The sequence below is a fragment of the Lepidochelys kempii genome, chromosome 12 (assembly GCF_965140285.1).
Source record: "Lepidochelys kempii isolate rLepKem1 chromosome 12, rLepKem1.hap1, whole genome shotgun sequence".
In the NCBI taxonomy this organism is placed as follows: domain Eukaryota; kingdom Metazoa; phylum Chordata; order Testudines; family Cheloniidae; genus Lepidochelys; species Lepidochelys kempii.
Window position 1 is genome coordinate 5,631,543 of NC_136391.1, and position 16,919 is coordinate 5,648,461.

The following is a 16,919-nucleotide window of genomic DNA, read 5'->3' on the forward strand; positions in this document are numbered from 1 at the left end:
CGTTCAGAATGGAACTGGCTACTCACTGAACTATCACTGACAGGGCTGGGCCCATTCACAAGAGTCCTCCAACACTGCCAGAAATCTGGTGCTCAGATCTCATGTTCTTGGATGACACCTTCTCACATTTCTTCGCTAGTCCCCCAGTGAGGCCTCTAGCAAAAAGAGGCCTTCCAATGTCACTGACGCTTCCCATGTAAACACGAGTGGAAAAAAATCTTTATTGGGGGGATTAAAATCCTTCTTACAGCTGAGGAATGGACAAGGGCAAAGGCATTTTTACAGGCGCTGTCTAGACAAAGGGTGGGAAGCAACTAAGCAGCTGATTGAGTTCTGGTGCAGAGTGTGCTGACCAGAGTGCCTGCTCGTGAGGAAATATTGCACTGTCGGAAGCTTTTCAGGGCATGCAGCCTACATTTGATTTCTTTAATACTATCCAGTCCCCTCTCACCGATTAGGGAAGTCAATCCTAGCTGTGTGGTTTCCCCACTGCCCAGGTCCTACAGTGATGAGCACAGTGTAAGAACCGATACAGACGAGAACAGACCCGGTAAGCCTTCATCCTCTCCTGGAGTGCAGCGCTCCCTTCCACCCTCCCTGACCAATCTGCGGCTGCCTCCTAGGGTTTTAACATATGATCTGCAGACTTCACAGTCCTCTCAGTGATTCCTATAGAAACATTTCTGTTCTCCATCTTGGATTTGGGCTGTTTAAATATCTTCCATCATCCTTCCTTTCCCCAGCCCTCCCTCCACAACAGCATGTATAAAAAACAACCCCCAAAGCACCTCTGGTGCTAGTTTCCTCCCGTGGCATTGCATGCATCTTAGCTATTGTCCCCTCCCCCCACCCTCACCGCTGCATGTCCTACTGCAGGAATCCACACACAACCAGCTCTCCCTTTGCAGGACCCACTTCTGAATGGATGGGAGGAAGCTTCCTCCAGGTGAGGACTGACCTGCTGAACAGTCACAAAATGAATAATAAATACACAGACCCCATGGCACCCTGAATGCTTTGGACGGCTGCAGTCAGACACGCACACAAGACAACTCCCTTTTGTGCCCAAGGCTTCCTGGCACAAAAGGCAGTGTGGCCTGGGAAGTGGGACTCTGCCACAGGGGCAGGTAGGTCAGGACCCTGCAGACCAGGTCAGTCCGGCAGCAACTGCTCTAGCTCTTCCTCATTCAGTCTGTTGGTGGCGATGATGTGGTCAAGCTGCTGTCTGTACCGTTCCATGTCCTGCATGAAATGGGGGATTCGCGCCTTCTCTAGAACACCGAATTCCTTCAGCTGATTCACATCTTCATAGGAGACCTGGTGGAAAGAAAACAGATGTTTCAGGCCCTCAGGCCAGCCACCCAAGGGGATCTCTGCACACCCGCAGATTCACTCACCTCCTGCTCTATTGTGGGAGGGCTGCTAATTGTTAACTACACTAGCCCGGGCCTTACTGATAGGGCACCGCATGGTAGCAAGAATGGATGGAACGTTCCCAGGAATTCCAGGCACCTGAGCTACACGGTCACTCTCCAGCCAGGAGGGATGGGCTATGAACCACCAGCTCCAGACTCTCTGGTCTAGGGCAATGTGAAGGGGTCATGGAGATGCTTCCAACAGATACTTGTTTCTCACTGCAGTGCATGAGACAACGAGCTGTTGCCCCTTGGCTCAGCAGGTGCAGATATTTGGGTCTGGCAGGTCAGTTTCCCATTTGGAGCAGAAATTGCTGATATGGAGGCAGGTGAGACAGAGCACAGGCAACCCCCTCTAGCAGACACCTTCTCTCAGGTCCCACAAACAGCGGCTCATCTGGACTGACAGGAACTTTGCTTGAGCCCTTGAACTTGCACCTGGTGGGGGCTGCAGTGAGGGCAAGGTACAGGGTGGGATGGCACTGCCTTGCTCAGCCATAGAACAAACCGACGTAAGCACATCCTTATCCCTGTGACAGGGACCAGAGCACCTACTGTAGGCCTAAATCAGCAAATGTATCGAAATAAGCCAAGCAGCAAGAAACTGGGGTCAGGCCAGAGCTTCTGAAATACACATTAGTCTCTGAATGCCCAGGCCAAGCCAAACCAAAGAAGGACTGAGAGAGTCTCTCAGGTGTGGTGACTTTCTTGGGAGACTGCCCAAGTAGGCTGGTTAATTTGCTGGGTTTTGTCACCTCACACTGATGGTATCTATCTTTGTGATCAGGAAAAACGCAGGCCCAGGGTAGCAAGTGCCACCTGTGTCTAAAAGCTCTTCTGTGTGGCACAGATATGGGAGCTCAACACGACTGGTTCCACCAGGCTGAGAACCAATGCTGACATGGCCAGGCTTGAGCTATCAAAATTAGCACGGGGTGAGCCTGTCCGAAGCTGCTCAAATCTCAGCACCATATGGAGGGGGAAGGGGACTGTATAGAGAAGTTTCCCTGTCCAGGAGAGTAGAAAGGTGTCTGACAAAGCACCTGGGCTGCAGCCTGCTCTGGAACAGAACTGCTGACACTTCCTGTTCCCTCAGGTGGTGGACAGGTCTATTGCTGGCATTTCCCACATCCAGAAAATGGTCTCCGGGATGGTGAGTCCGAGGGACCGTTTGTGATCTCTGCTGAGATGGTTCACTAGACATTTCTGGGAGCTGGGAGGAGGATGCTTTGAGCATTAGTCCATTCTTGATGCAGAAAGCCCACAGGTTCATTGGACAGGCACCTCTCTGCTTGTTTAACCAGACCGTCGCAGCAGTGTTCTCCATGAGCACTTGCGCAGAACAACCTTTGATGTGAGGCAGATACGCTTGACAGGCCAGGTGAATAGCTGAAAGCTCTCAAACACTGATGGTGGAGAGAGAGATCCTGAGCTGACCAGAGACCCTGAGTCTGACCTCCCTGGCCAATAGATGAAGCTTCTGTGATTAGGGTCACTGAGGGCAGGGTTGGGGAAAAGGGAACCCGTTGTATACACTGGCAAGGTCCAGCCACCAGTCCAGGGATGACAAGACACTTGCATGTACGTGAGTCAGCATGTCCCGTGGATGCTGAGTGGGACAGCAGGCAGACTTCAACCACCTCTGCAGGACTCTGCGGAGAAGTCTGGCATGCTGAGCCACATACATGCAAGCTGTCACGTGACCTAGAAGTCTCAGGGAACTCCTCACTGTCATATGAGCATACACTTTGCAGTCTTTGTATGAGTCCGATACTATCTGAAACCTGGCCTGAGGTACAGAGGCGCTCGGTGTGATCTGCTCAAGAGACACTCCTGTGAATTCAACTCTCTGTACAGGGAGAAAAGAGTTACTGTGACACTGAGACACATTGGTGCCAGCCAGCAAAGGGGTCACTGTCCTTTAGAAGCAATGCCTGTCTCAGACCTGACAAACTCACTATGCCTAATACACTGCTTTCAAGGTATTTATTAAAGAAGGGCAGCTTATGAGGTCTCTGCTGAAAACTTGTAACTTATCAATCCTCAATCATTGCAAGATATGTGCACTGGTTTTACTTAAGGGATAATGTAACTAGATTGAAAATTAGGCCCTTATGGGTCTTGAGGAAAGTGAGTCAACTGGGAATAATGTGTCTTGGTGACAGCTCATTAAAGTGGGAAGGGGTTGCCACCCCCCCTTGCTGGCTAGCCAATTACATAATGTATAGTGCTGTTGTCCACCATTGCAGCAGCCCAAACAGTCAGTGGCAAACCATCAAAGATAAACTATAAGCCCACTGAAGTGAGATGGGATGCTATGGCAGCGAAGAGAGGGCCCTCCGCGTAAAGGCAAAGGACTGATTCAGTGTCTCACGGGGTGGAGAAAGACACGCTGCAGCATCCAGCCACTGAGAAAGAATCTGGCTGAGTGGGGATGCTGCATGGAAGATGCTGTCCTAGCTCCTGGGGACTTGCAAATGCTGCAAAAGACTGAACTTTCAGGAGAGAATCTACTTGATTGGCTAGAAAAGGTAACTAGTAATAAGTGTCAGCCCTAGTTTGTGTTTTATGGTTGTTTTATATGTAACCATTTTTTTCCATCGCTCACACTTGTTTCCATTCTCTCTCAAATAAATTTCTTCTTCATAGAAATTCAGGACAGGAAGGGACCTGGATAGATCATCTAGTCCAGTCCCCTGCACTGAGGCAGGACTAAATATTATCTAGGCATCCCTGGCAGGTGTTTGGCTAACCTGTTCTTAAAAACCTCTGACAACAGAGATTCCACAACCTCCTTAGGTTATCTGTTCCAGTGCTTAGCTACCCTTAAGTTAGGAAGTATTTCCTAATGTCCAACCTAAATCTCCCTTACTGCAGTTCAAGTCCATTGCTTTTTGTCCTGTCCTCGGTGGTTAAGAACAATTTTTCACCCTCCTCTTTATAACAACCTTCTATGTACTTGAAGACTGTTATCATTCCCACCCTTCCCCCAGTTTTCTCTTCTCCAGACTAAACAAACACAGTTTTTTCAGTCTTTCCTCACAGGTCATGTTTTCTAGACTGTTCATTATTTTTGTGGTTCTCCTCTGGACTTTCTCCAATTTGTCCACATCTTTCCAGAAGTCTGGTGCCCAGATTTGGACACAGTACTCCATTTGAAGCCTTACCAGTGTAGAATAGAGTGGAAGAATTACTTTTTGTGTCTTGCTGAACAACACTCTTGCTAATACATCCCAGAATGATGTTCACATTTTTCTAACACCGTTGACTCATATTTAGTTTGTGATCCACTATAACCCCCTCATCCCTTTCTGCAGTAATTTCCTATTTGGTATTTGTGCTAAATTCCATAATTCAAGAACAGGGTTAATGACCAAAACTGGGTTTTTCATGTTAATCTCCTGAGTATTTACATTAATCAAATAGCAAAGTTTACGATTATGTCCCTGAGACCAAGGGGAAGAACCCTAGTTATCGCACTGGCTGGGGGTGTAAAAACACCATATAAATAATCCATAAACCATGGCCCATCCTGCAGCGAACTGTTTCCATGTACTGATTTCACACCAGGAAGCAGGTTCTGTCCGTCACTCCAGGCTGTTACCTTGCCCAGTTCTGCCAGCAACCGGAAGTCAATAGTCTGCCGATGCCTCAGGATCCGGAGAATTCCATCCAGATACACTTGATCCTTACTGAAACAGCCTGGAAGAGAGTAAGGAGGAGAAGTGCTACCTGCTGTGGACCTAATTTTCATCCCACCCTGGTGCAAATCAACGGCATTTCAACAGACGTCAGCTGGGGTGTGACTGCACTTGGAGCGAGGGGTGCAGTGCCCAGCTCACACAGAGGTACCGTGCTGGCTCTCATCAGCTAAAAGGATCATAGTGCAGCTGCAGCAGCACGGCAGTGGCAAGGGCTGGCTGCCCCAAGTACAAACCCGTCCAGGCCCCCTGGGTATGTACATGGGGCAGCCAGTGCACTGCAGCTACACTGCTACTTGTAACGTGCTGGCTCGATGAGCACTACCGTGGGTATGTCTACACAAGCTCAGCATTGCAGCTCCAGCTCCAAGTGTACACATTCCTTAGAGTTAGACTAGGAAAGAACTGGTGTAAGTGAATCATACAACCTCAGGGTTGGAAGGGACCTCAGGAGGTCATCTAGTCCCACCCCCTGCTCAAAGCAGGGCCAATCCCCAACTAAATCATCCTAGCCAGGGCTTTGTCAAGCCTGACCTTAAAAACCTCTTAAGGAAGGTGTCAAGGTTCCTTCCCCACTCTGAACTCTAGGGTACAGATGTGGGGACCTGCATGAAAACCTCCTAAGCTTACTTTTACCAGCTTAGGTTAAAACTTCCCCAAGGTACAAACTATTTTACCCTTTGCCCTTGGACTTTCGCTGCCACCACCAAACGTTTAACTGGTTATTGGGAAAGAGTTGTTTGGAAACATCTTTCCCCCCCAAATCCTCCCAACCCTTGCACCCCACTTCCTGGGGAAGGCTTGATAAAAATCCTCACCAATCTGCATAGGTGACCACAGACCCAAACCCTTGGATCTTAAGAACAATGAAAAAGAAATCAGTTTCTTAAAAGAAGAATTTTAATAGAAGAAAAAGTAAAAAAAAAATCACCTCTGTAAAATCAGGCTGGTAAATACCTTACAGGGTAATTAGATTCAAAACACAGAGAATCCCTCTAGGCAAAACCTTACGTTATAAAAAGACACAAAAACAGGAATATCCATTCCATTCAGCACAGCTTATTTCCTCAGCCATTTAAAGAAATCATAATCTAACGCATATCTAGCTAGATCTCTTACTAAGTTCTAAGACTACATTCCTGTCTGTTCCCGGCAAATGCATCACACAGCCAGACCCAGACCCTTTGTTTCTCCCCCCTCCAGCTTTGAAAGTACCTTGTCTCCTCATTAGTCACTGTGGTCAGGTGCCAGTGAGGTTATCCTAGCTTCTTAACCCTTTACAGGTGAAAGGGTTTTTCCTCTGGCCAGGAGGGCTTTTAAAGGTGTTTACCCTTCCCTTTATATTTATGACAGAAGGAGATTCCACCACCTCCGTAGGTAACCTATTCCAGTGCCAGTTGTGACCATGGCATCATAGAACATCAGGGTTGGAAGGGACCTCAGGAGGTCATCTAGTCCAACCCCCTGCTCAAAGCAGGACCAATCCCCAACTAAATCATCCCAGCCAGGGCTTTCTCAAGCCTGACCTTAAAAAACTTCTAAGGAAGGAGATTCCACCACCTCCCTAGGTAACGCATTCCAGTGTGTCACCACCCTCCTAGTGAAAAAGTTTTTCCTGATATCCAACCTAAACCTCCCCCACTGCAACTTGAGACCATTACTCCTTGTTCTGTCATCTGCTACCACTGAGAACAGTCTAGATCCATCCTCTTTGGAACCCCCTTGCAGGTAGTTGAAAGCAGCTATCAAATCCCCCCTCATTCTTCTCTTCCGTGGACTAAACATCCCCAGTTCCCTCAGCCTCTCCTCATAAGTCATGTGTTCCAGTTCCCGTATCATTTTTGTTGCCCTCTGGTGGACGCTTTCCAATTTTTCCACATACTTCTTGTAGTGTGGGACCCAAAACTGGACACAGTACTCCAGATGAGGCCTCACCAATGTCGAACAGAGGGGAACGATCACGTCCCTCGATCTGCTGGCAATGCCCCTACTTATACGTCCCAAAATGCCATTGGCCTTCTTGGCAACAATGGCAAAATGTTGACTCATATACAGCTTCTCATCCACTGTAACCCCTAGGTCCTTTTCTGCAGAACTGCTGCTGAGCCAGTCGGTCCCTAGTCTGTAGCGGCTCATGGGATTCTTCTGTCCTAAGTGCAGGACTCTGCACTTGTCCTTGTTGAACCTCATCAGATTTCTTTTGGCCCAATCCTCTCATTTGTCTAGGGCCCTCTGTATCCTATCTCTACCATCCAGCATATCTACCTCTCCTCCCAGTTTAGTGTCATCTGCAAACTTGCTGAGGGTGCAGTCCACGCCATCCTCCAGATCATTAATGAAAATATTGAACAAAATCGGCCCCAGGACCGACCCTTGGGGCACTCCACTTGATACTGGCAATTAGACATGGAGCCATTGATCACTATGAGGTCAGAAGCAAGTGAAGTCAGAAGCAAGTCCAACGGGCCCAGGTCAGTACTAGGACCAGCGGTCTCCAATATATTTATTACTGACCTGGAAAAGGAGTGAAGAGTGAGGTAATGAAATCTGCTTAGGAGAAAATTAAAGCTATCACTGTAAACTATAAGGGGTTTCCTGGTCCTGCTTGCAGGTTAGGGGGCTCTGAGAGAAGCTACATGATCTGGTTTCTTCAGTCCAGTGGTTCTCAACTTGTGGTTCAGGGACCCCTAGGGGTCTGCAGACTATGGCTAAGATTTCCAAAGGGGTCCGCACCTCCATTTGAAAGTTTTAGGGGTCTACAAATGAAAAAAGGTTGAAAACCACTGTTCTAGACTCTCCTTTATGTCCTTTATACTCCAGCTCAGGTTTCTGTGGACAACACAAGCTTAAGCATGGTAAATGTTGTTTTTCCCACCAACGTTAGGAAAACAGCCCTGTTTATCAGTATCTTCTATAGCATACGCGTAAAAATACTGTTCAAGTCTCTGAATGTATGTTGCAAAATCTTCCTTCCCCCCCCCCATTAAAGTGGAAACTCTCCATATTGTGGTAGGTAGCCATTTTATCTCTACTCTTCATTGTCCTCTTTTATTTTTCTTTCCTAAAGAAGCCGTCCCAGCTTTCTCTGTTATGTTCACAGCACACACACAAAAGTAGAAGAAAAACAGAAATACTCTTTCTGCAGGCTGCCATGTAATGCTACTTCATTTCTTAGGCTATGTCTACACTTCGAGCTGGGGTGTAGCTTGATGAGAGACAGGGTGCTAAAAACAGAGCGTAGCTGTAGCAGCGTGAGCTGCAGGATGGACCAGCCACCTTTAAGTATGTACCTGTCTGAAAGTCTAGGCACATACTCAGGATGCCTAGCTCATGGCTACACTTGATTTTTAGTGTGCTCGCTGGGTGTGCGCTACCATGAGCATATCTCCTTGAGCTGGGACTCACCCCCCTAGCTGCATGTGTAGATGTACCCGTAGAGTCCAGATCTCAAACCCAAAACAATAAAAAAAAAAAAAAAAAAAAACAGAGAGAGACAAAGCAGGCTGCTCCCTAAGACAGTGAGAGGCCCAACTCACCTCACTTCGCTCTAGGCTGGCTCTCCACAGACTGACTGCTGCTATGCCCAGATCACACACTTCCCTACCGAGCCCCCTAGCCTGCAAGCAGGAGCAGGAAACCCGTTATAATTGAAAGTGGTAGTGCTGGTAATGGTAACACAGTTTTCAATACCCCCCAGGTGACACACTAGCAGAGGACTCTTTAATCTAGCAAATAAAGTCAGAACAAAATCCAAGGGCTGGCAGTTGAAACTAGATGAGGGGTAATTAACAATTGAAAACACTGACACAGAGGCATGGTGGATTCACTGTCACCTGGAGTCTTTAAACAAAGACATGGGCAGCTGCTCAAATGTATTCCAGTGCCTAGCTCCCAGTAAAACCAATGGGAGTCAAGTGCCTCAGTCCCTCTGAGTGATGGGTCTGCTACAGGGATCCCTGGTGACATTCTCCAGCTGTGTATGCAGGAGGGCAGAAGGGATGGTCACAGTGACCCCTCCTGGCCTTAAAACTATAAATCTATGAAAAGCATGAGCAGCAGCAGCGCTCTTTGTAATCGTAGTATTTCAACGACTGTCTACAAGGGTTCTGGGTGTTAAGTGTCAGTATTTGTCTGACAAGTGGACTGGGTGGTTCCTCGGTCTGTGACAATGATTGGGAGCTGTTACAATCACCCACGTTCAGGGCTCCGGTTACCGTAGTGCTGCCTTGGACTCTGTGTAACGCTTCTTGAAAAGCCCTGGAGAGACCCAACTCTGCAAGTGCTTCAGCAAAAAGCGAGGCTGAGGTGCCGGCATGGGGGTGTCAGAGGAGTTGTACACAGAGGGTCCATATCCCACATTACATCTAGTCAGTTTCACTGTTACCCCTCTGCAGTCAGCCAGTTTCTCCTCTGGCTCATGTGGGTCTCTCACACAGCCAAATGACAGGGGCAGAATGGCTGGGCTAGGACCTGAGGCTACTTTTTAAACTCATTTTTGCACAGGTCTTAAAGGGATAGTGTCACCTCCAAAGCTAGTCAGAGCAACACAAGAAAGGGAGAACTCTTCAGAGAAGACACCCCCCACCAGGGTGCCCCCTTCAACAGCCATGTGAGCTCAGGTTAGAAAGGAGCTGCTGGCAGGGGCCACCACGGACTCAACCAGCCAGAGCAGGGCCCAGCTGTGACACCATGGCCTTGTACAGTTCTCATTCTGGACCCTGTGCTGATGGGTGTCCACACCATCCCCCTCCTGCCACCTGTTCTCCATGCTCACCCTCCCTTTCCTGCCAATCCCCACCTAAAACAGCAAATCCCCAGCTTGCGGCACTGAGCTGCCATTTGCGGCCCCCACATTGCTCGCTCTGCTGGTGTGGTCCAGTCCTGCACACACACAGCGAGAGACCCTCCATGCTCTGATGAGACACGCTGGAACATAGGGGAGGAGAACAGAGATTCACCCCTGGGCAGTAGCAGAGCTAGGAACAGACCCCAGGTCTCCAGCCTCCCAGCCCAGTGTCTTAACCACCAAGTCCCGTTCCCACCCATGGGCCTGGCTCTGCAGTGGAGCTATCTCCCACCTGGCTGTGAGGTGTCAGTCTGGCCTCGTTTTGCCCGCACGCAGTAGTCCCACCGGACTCTGGCATCTTGGACGTACTGCTCCAAGTGCTGGAAGAGCACGCTGAAGGACATGTGACGGGCCTGGTGGACGGTGTAGTACAGCAGTGCTGCCCGCCACAGAAAGGGCTGCTTACGGAAGAGGACGCTATGCAGACTAGCCAGGCCTTCTTCTGTGGGGTTAGCAGGCTTCAGGCCATACTGCTTACGGCCCTCCATGCTGTGCCAAGGCTGGCGGGCATTATTCACCCCACGGATGTAATGAGTGCCTAGAGAAGACAAGGGAGAGAAATTAGTCAGCCTCAACCCATGTCTCACACACCCTGTGCAAAGCCCCTGGGCAATGGGGCTAGGAAATCAGGAGCATTGGGGGTAAATCGTTCCCCACATTGATAAGGGACATGGCAAACTCCCCCTACCCCACAGCTACTCTTTCAGCAGATAAAAGTCTAACAAAAGCGTGTCTCTCTCACCAACAGAAGTTGGTCCAGTAGAAGGCATTACCTCACCCATCTCGTCTCTCTGACAAAACCTCTGACATTTGATCTTCCCCTTCAGAGCTCAGGAGCACAGCAGCTACTAACTGTGCTCTAGGACTGGTGGCAGGAGGGCTGGAATAATACTCCATTAATCCTTTGATATCTAAGCTGTCCCCCAGGGCCAGATGGCTTCACTGCTGAGTTTAACAAACTTTTACAAAATCTAAGCTCCATGGTGCAATAAGCAGAAATTAACAACCCTCCCTCAGGCCTCTCTCTAGAGCAGTGGTTCTCAATCAGAGATCCGGGGCCCTCTGGGGGGGGCAGTGAGCAGGTTTCAGGGGGATCCGCCAAGCAGGGCCAGTGTTAGACTTACTGGGGCCCAGGGCAGAAAGCTGAAGCACCACTGTGCAGGGTGGAAGCCAGGAGCCCTGAGCCATGCCACCTGGAGCTGAAGCCTGAGGAACATAGCTCTGCAGGGTCCCCTGTGGTTTGGGGCCCTGCTTGCTACCCTCTAACGTTGGCTCTGGCTTTTATAAGGCATTGGTGGGCTGTGGAGTTTTTATAGCATTTTGGGGGGACCTCAGAAGGAAAAAGGTTGAGAACCCCTGCTCTAGAGCCCCCCACCCCCACTTGCACTTGGGACTCCTTGATCGTCAGGCTTCTCCTTGCCACCTCCCCTCCTGCCCCTGACAAAGCACCTCCTGGGAGGGGACACCTTTGTCTGGACCCTTCTGGCTGAGAGCTCTGAAAGGTCTTTCAGCGGACACTGAATGAATCAGGGTCCTGTGGAAAACGTAGCATGTGACCCTGTAATTAAAGCCTGTATCCTAATGCATACGCACAAAGAGACCGAAGGGAGGTTGGGGGGGAGCCCTAATTCTGGTGCTTCTGAACTTTTGAGAGCTTGATTTTGCAACCCTAGCTGGATGTGTGTACCTATAGCGGCAGCGCTCCTGCCCTGCCCTGCCCTGCCCTAACACCTTTTCAACTCATTCCAGCACGCACGCTAACCCTCCCGAGCCGCAATGGGCACGGCAGAGGGTGCTTCGGCTCTTCCAGCCACCAGTGCCATGTGTTCAGTGCCACGTGGGCGGGAGGGCTCCCGCTCCCCAATGGACAGGGCTTCAAAGAGGGCTCTGTGCTTGCTGCCAAGGGGCAATGCCCCCATGGGGATCACAGAGGCCTTCAAAGAAGAAAGGGCCATTTTGCAATGAAAAAAATGTCCACTGTGAAAAATTCCGAGCAGTTTTTCTTGGCGTCCCACCCCTGCCTGCTGCCCTAAACAACCCCCTCTGTGCCTCCCTCCATCGGCATTCTCCATGTAGTGCCGAGTCCTCACCCCCACCGTTGTGCAGAGCCAGCTCCAAGGGGTCCTGGCATTGGAGCCGACCAGGCTCTGCAGCTCCTCACCACCTCTGGCTCTTCTCCTCCCTCCCTCCTATCAGCAGTAGCTTGGAGAGGTTGAGGTGCTCCCAGGTCAGGGTGTTATTTCCAGTGTGGTTACCCCAGAGGTCAATAGAGAAGGACGGCTGCCTCCTGGCTCTGTGACATGATGGGCTCCAGCCTCCTTCTGCCCACCCCACCCTGCAAAGGCCATGCAACATGCTGATCCATTTTATTCCCTTTCAACAGCAGGAGCGTTAGTTCCTGGTGAGTCCCTGCGTGGCTCAACATCCCCGGCGCCCCGCATGGCCCATGCCTCCAACCCAGCTCTGACCTATTTCATGGCGCAGCATGCCCTCCAGCCAGTATTGCCGGGCTCCAGACAGGTTGATTGCCAGGGTGGGCCGGCTGTTCTCCACCATCATCACGGCTTGGGACAGCAGGTCCTCAGTCAGATGAACGACCACCTGGGGGCAGATGGAGAATGAGAGTCAGGATGATCATGTTAGTGATCAATGGCTCCATGTCTACCTGGCAGCCGGTATCAAGTGGAGTGCCCCAAGGGTCGGTCCTCGGGCCGGTTTTGTTCAATATCTTCATAAATGATCTGGAGGATGGTGTGGATTACACCCTCAGCAAGTCTGCAGATGACACTAAACTGTGAGGAGAGGTAGATACGCTGGAGAGTAGGGATAGGATACAGAGGGACCTAGACAAATGAGAGGATTGGGCCAAAAGAAATCTGATGAGGTTCAATAAGGACAAGTGCAGAGTCCTGCACTTAGGACGGAAGAATCCCTTGCACCGCTACAGACTAGGGACCAACTGGCTCAGCAGCAGTTCTGCAGAAAAGGACCTAGGGGTTACAGTGGACGAGAAGCTGTATATGAGTCAACATTTTGCCGTTGTTGCCAAGAAAGCCAATGGCATTTTGGGATGTATAAGTAGGGGCATTGCCAGCAGATCGAGGGACGTGATCGTTCCCCTCTATTCGACATTGGTGAGGCCTCATCTGGAGTACTGTGTCCAGTTTTGGGCCCCACACTACAAGAAGGATGTGGAAAAATTGGAAAGCGTCCACCAGAGGGCAACAAAAATGATACGGGAACTGGAACACATGACTTATGAGGAGAGGCTGAGGGAACTGGGATTGTTTAGTCCGCGGAAGAGAAGAATGAGGGGGGATCTGATAGCTGCTTTCAACTACCTGCAAGGGGGTTCCAAAGAGGATGGCTCTAGACTGTTCTCAGTGGTAGCAGATGACAGGACAAGGAGTAATGGTCTCAAGTTGCAGTGGGGGAGGTTTAGGTTGGATATTAGGAAAAACTTTTTCACTAGGAGGGTGGTGAAACACTGGAATGCCTAGGGAGGTGGTGGAATCTCCTTCCTTAGAAGTATTTAAGGTCAGGCTTGACAAAGCCCTGGCTGGGATGATTTTGTTGGGGATTGGTCCTGCTTTGAGCAGGGGGTTGGACTAGATGACCTCCTGAGGTCCCTTCCAACCCTGATGTTCTATGATGGCATGGTCATACTGGCAGCCCCATGCACACCTTTATGATACTGTGCACTCCCAGGAGGACTATCAAAATTTAAAAGTGGGCCATTATAAGACAAAAGCTTTGTTAACTGCTCAGTCCACTCATGCTGGCCTTGTCCCATGGTTTTGAATGCTGGGAGAGGGAAACAGAAATAGGTGATGGGGAGATTTTTCATCTCTTCACTGTTTGAACTCTCACAGAGCCAGAGAAGCCAAACTGAAGCCAGAGATCCCCAGGAGCTACCTCCTGGGTCTGCCCTGAAAGACACTTTGAATTGACAGATCACTACAACTCTGTCACGCTCAGAATCTAGATGATAACTCATTTCTGTGTGTTGTTTGCTTGCTTTAACCTGTAAGTACTCTCATTTCTTTTTCCTAGTTAATAAACTTTTAGATAGTTTATTACAGGATTGGGACAGGCATTGTCTTTGGTGTAAGATCTAGGTACCAATTTATCTGGGGTAAGTGACTGGTCTCTTGGGACTGGAAGCAGCCTGAATGTGGTGTAATTTTGGGTGTAAGTGACCATTTATCACTAAGTTCAGTTTGTCGGGGTGGCAAAATAGACTGGAGAGTCTCACGGGACTGTCCGTGCCCCCATGGGAAGACTGGTTTGGTGATCCAGGAGTTCACATTTGGTACTGGGTTGGTGAAATCTAATTATAGAACATACCATCAGTTTGGGGTGTAATTAGACAGTCTGCCTTGAGGCAGTGTGACAACTTCTTCTTGGAGCAGTTAGTCCTGGAACCCACAAGGGGAGAGGCAATTCTTGATTTAGTCCTGAGTGGCACAGAATCTGGTCCAAGAGGTGAACATAGCTGGAACCGCTCAGTAATAGCAACCACAATGTAATTAAATTTAACAATCTTGTAGGGAGGAAAATACCAAAGAAACCCTCCACAGTAGCATTTAACTTCAAAAAGGGGGACTATACAAAAACGAAGAGTCTAGTTAAATGGAAATTAAAAGGAACAGTCACAAGAGTGAAATCCTTGCAAGCTGCATGGAAACTTTAAAAACACTATAACAGAAGCTCAAATTATATGTATAGCCCAAATAAAAACAAAACAGTAACAGGACCAAAAAATCTTCACCACTAAACAATAGAGTAAAAGAGGCAATTAGGGACAAAAAGGCATCCTTTCAAAATTGGAAGTCAAATCTTACTGAGGTAAATAGAAAGGAACATAAACTCTGGAAAGTCAAGTGTAGGTATAACTAGGCAGGCCAAAAACAGAATTTGAAGAGCAACTAGCAAAAGACACAAAAACTAACAGAAATTTTTCAAGTACATCAGAAGCAGAAAGCCTACCAAACAATCCATAGGGTTTGGATTGAGGTGGATGATTGAGGTGCTAAAGGGGCACTCAAAGAAGACAAGGCCATTGCAGAGAAGCTAAATGAATTCTTTACATCACTCTTCATAGCAGAGGGTGTGCGGGAGATTCCCACAATTGAGCCAGTCTTTTCAGGTGACAAATCTGAGGAACTGTCCCAGACTGAGGCATCAATAGAGAGGTTTGGGGATAAATTAAACAGTAATAAATCACCAGGATCAGATTAAACTAGCTAGAGACATAAAGAGTAACAAGAAAACATTCTACAGACACATTAGAAGCAAGAGGAAGATCAAGGACAGAGCAGGCCCATTATTCAATGAGAGGGGAAAGACAATAACAGAAAATGTGGAAATGGCGGAAAAGCTAAACGACTTGTTTGTTTCAGTTTTCACCAAAAAGGTTAGTAGCGATTGGACGTCTAACATAGTGAACGCCAGTGAAAGTATGGTAGGAGCTGAGGCTACATTAGGGAAAGAACAAGTTAAAAAAATTACTGAGATAAGTTAGATGTCTTCAAATCAGTAGGGCCTGATGAAATACATCCTTGAATACTCAAGGAGCTAACTGAGGAGATATCTGAGCCAGCCACAGATTATCTTCAAAAACTCATGGAAGACAGGCAAGATTCCAGGGGACTGGAAGAGGGCAAATATAGTGCTAATCTATAAAAAGGGGAATAAGGACAACCCAGGGAATTACAGACCAGTCAGCTTAACTTCAGTCCGGAATGATAATGGAGCAGATAATCAAGCAATCAGTTTGCAAATACCCAGAAGACAATAAGGTGATAAGTAACAGTCAGCACGGATTTGTCAAGAACAAATCACATCAAAGCAAACTAAGAACTTTCTTTGACAAAGTGACAAGCTTTATGGATGGGGGAAGGGGGGGGAAGGAGGGAAGCAGTAGAACTGGCCACCAGTTCTCACTCAAGTTTTGCCAGTGGGGTTTGAATTCACAGTGGAATTCTGAAAGCTGGCATGGATTCTGGTATCACTACATGGAAACCCCGCATTATAGTCCCTCTGCTGAATTCTCTTTTTGAGCTGCTTCTAGCTTACATCATTCTTCACTGACAAAAGTCAAATCACCTGCTAGGATCAGAGTTCTCTCTTGTAAGACCAAATCTTTCGGTCTTTGTTTTGCGGTGAGGAAGAGAGCTGTACCCTGGTAGACTGCAGTCTAGGTCCAAGTGCCCTGGACTTAGCTGCGTTACCTCAGGCAGCTCCCTTGCCCTCTCTGCTGTGCCTCAGGTTTCCACTCTGCAAATGGAGGGTGATGACAAATCTATAAAGTACTCTGGGAGTTGGTGATGAAGTTTGCTGTGTGTCATAAGGAGAAAGTGTCATTCAGTCTTTGCAGCAACAGGAACAGAATCTCCACAAAGGAGATTCTGAGACTGGGATGTGGGTCCTTCTAATTGTTAATGGCAGAAGTGCTTTTGTAGTTTTCAGGCGGCTTGTATCAGGTGGCACAGTGATAAGATGTTAGCTTCAGAACACATCTCTGTCATTCAGAAGCTGCTAAAGCTGGCCACCTCATTTTGGAGTCAAGAATTGTAACCAGCGATTCTGTGTCTGTGATTCAGTAGGAGAGAAATTCTACTTTAAACTCCTGGAATTTCTTCACTCCAAACAGAACGCTGTGTTACATCTGAGCACATTTTTTTACCTGCTTGATTTGAGGTTCTGAAAGTGCCTGGCTGGCCTTTTGGTCCCATCTGCCATTTGTGACCAACCCCACTTCTCCCCATAGGTGAGGCTCCACTGGAGTTCCACCTTGACATCAAACTCTACCAGCACCTTCAAAGAAATGAGGATATTGGTCTGCCTCAAATGTCTTGTGACATTCTTCACTCTTATCCATTCTGAACAATCATAGTGCTGGGTTTTGGTTTGTGGGATGTTTACTATAGACAGGACAGAAGTTTTCCAGTTAAT

General features: G+C 48.4%; 1 protein-coding gene across 5 annotated transcripts in view; it reads right to left on the bottom strand.

Moving 5' to 3' along the window:
- Window positions 1-201: 201 nt before the first annotated feature.
- MATCAP1 (microtubule associated tyrosine carboxypeptidase 1) overlaps window positions 202-16,919 on the bottom strand; it is a 55,869-nt gene continuing 39,151 nt past the window's right edge. For all 5 annotated transcript variants that reach the window (XM_073307268.2, XM_073307269.2, XM_073307270.2 and 2 more), the window contains exons 4-7: window positions 12,431-12,563; window positions 10,195-10,500; window positions 5,020-5,117; window positions 202-1,317 (exon numbers count right to left, since the gene is read on the bottom strand). In XM_073307268.2, the coding sequence (XP_073163369.1) occupies window positions 1,153-1,317; window positions 5,020-5,117; window positions 10,195-10,500; window positions 12,431-12,563 (702 nt within the window). In that variant the 3' untranslated portion in view covers window positions 202-1,152. The remainder of the gene's footprint in view (window positions 1,318-5,019; window positions 5,118-10,194; window positions 10,501-12,430; window positions 12,564-16,919) is intronic.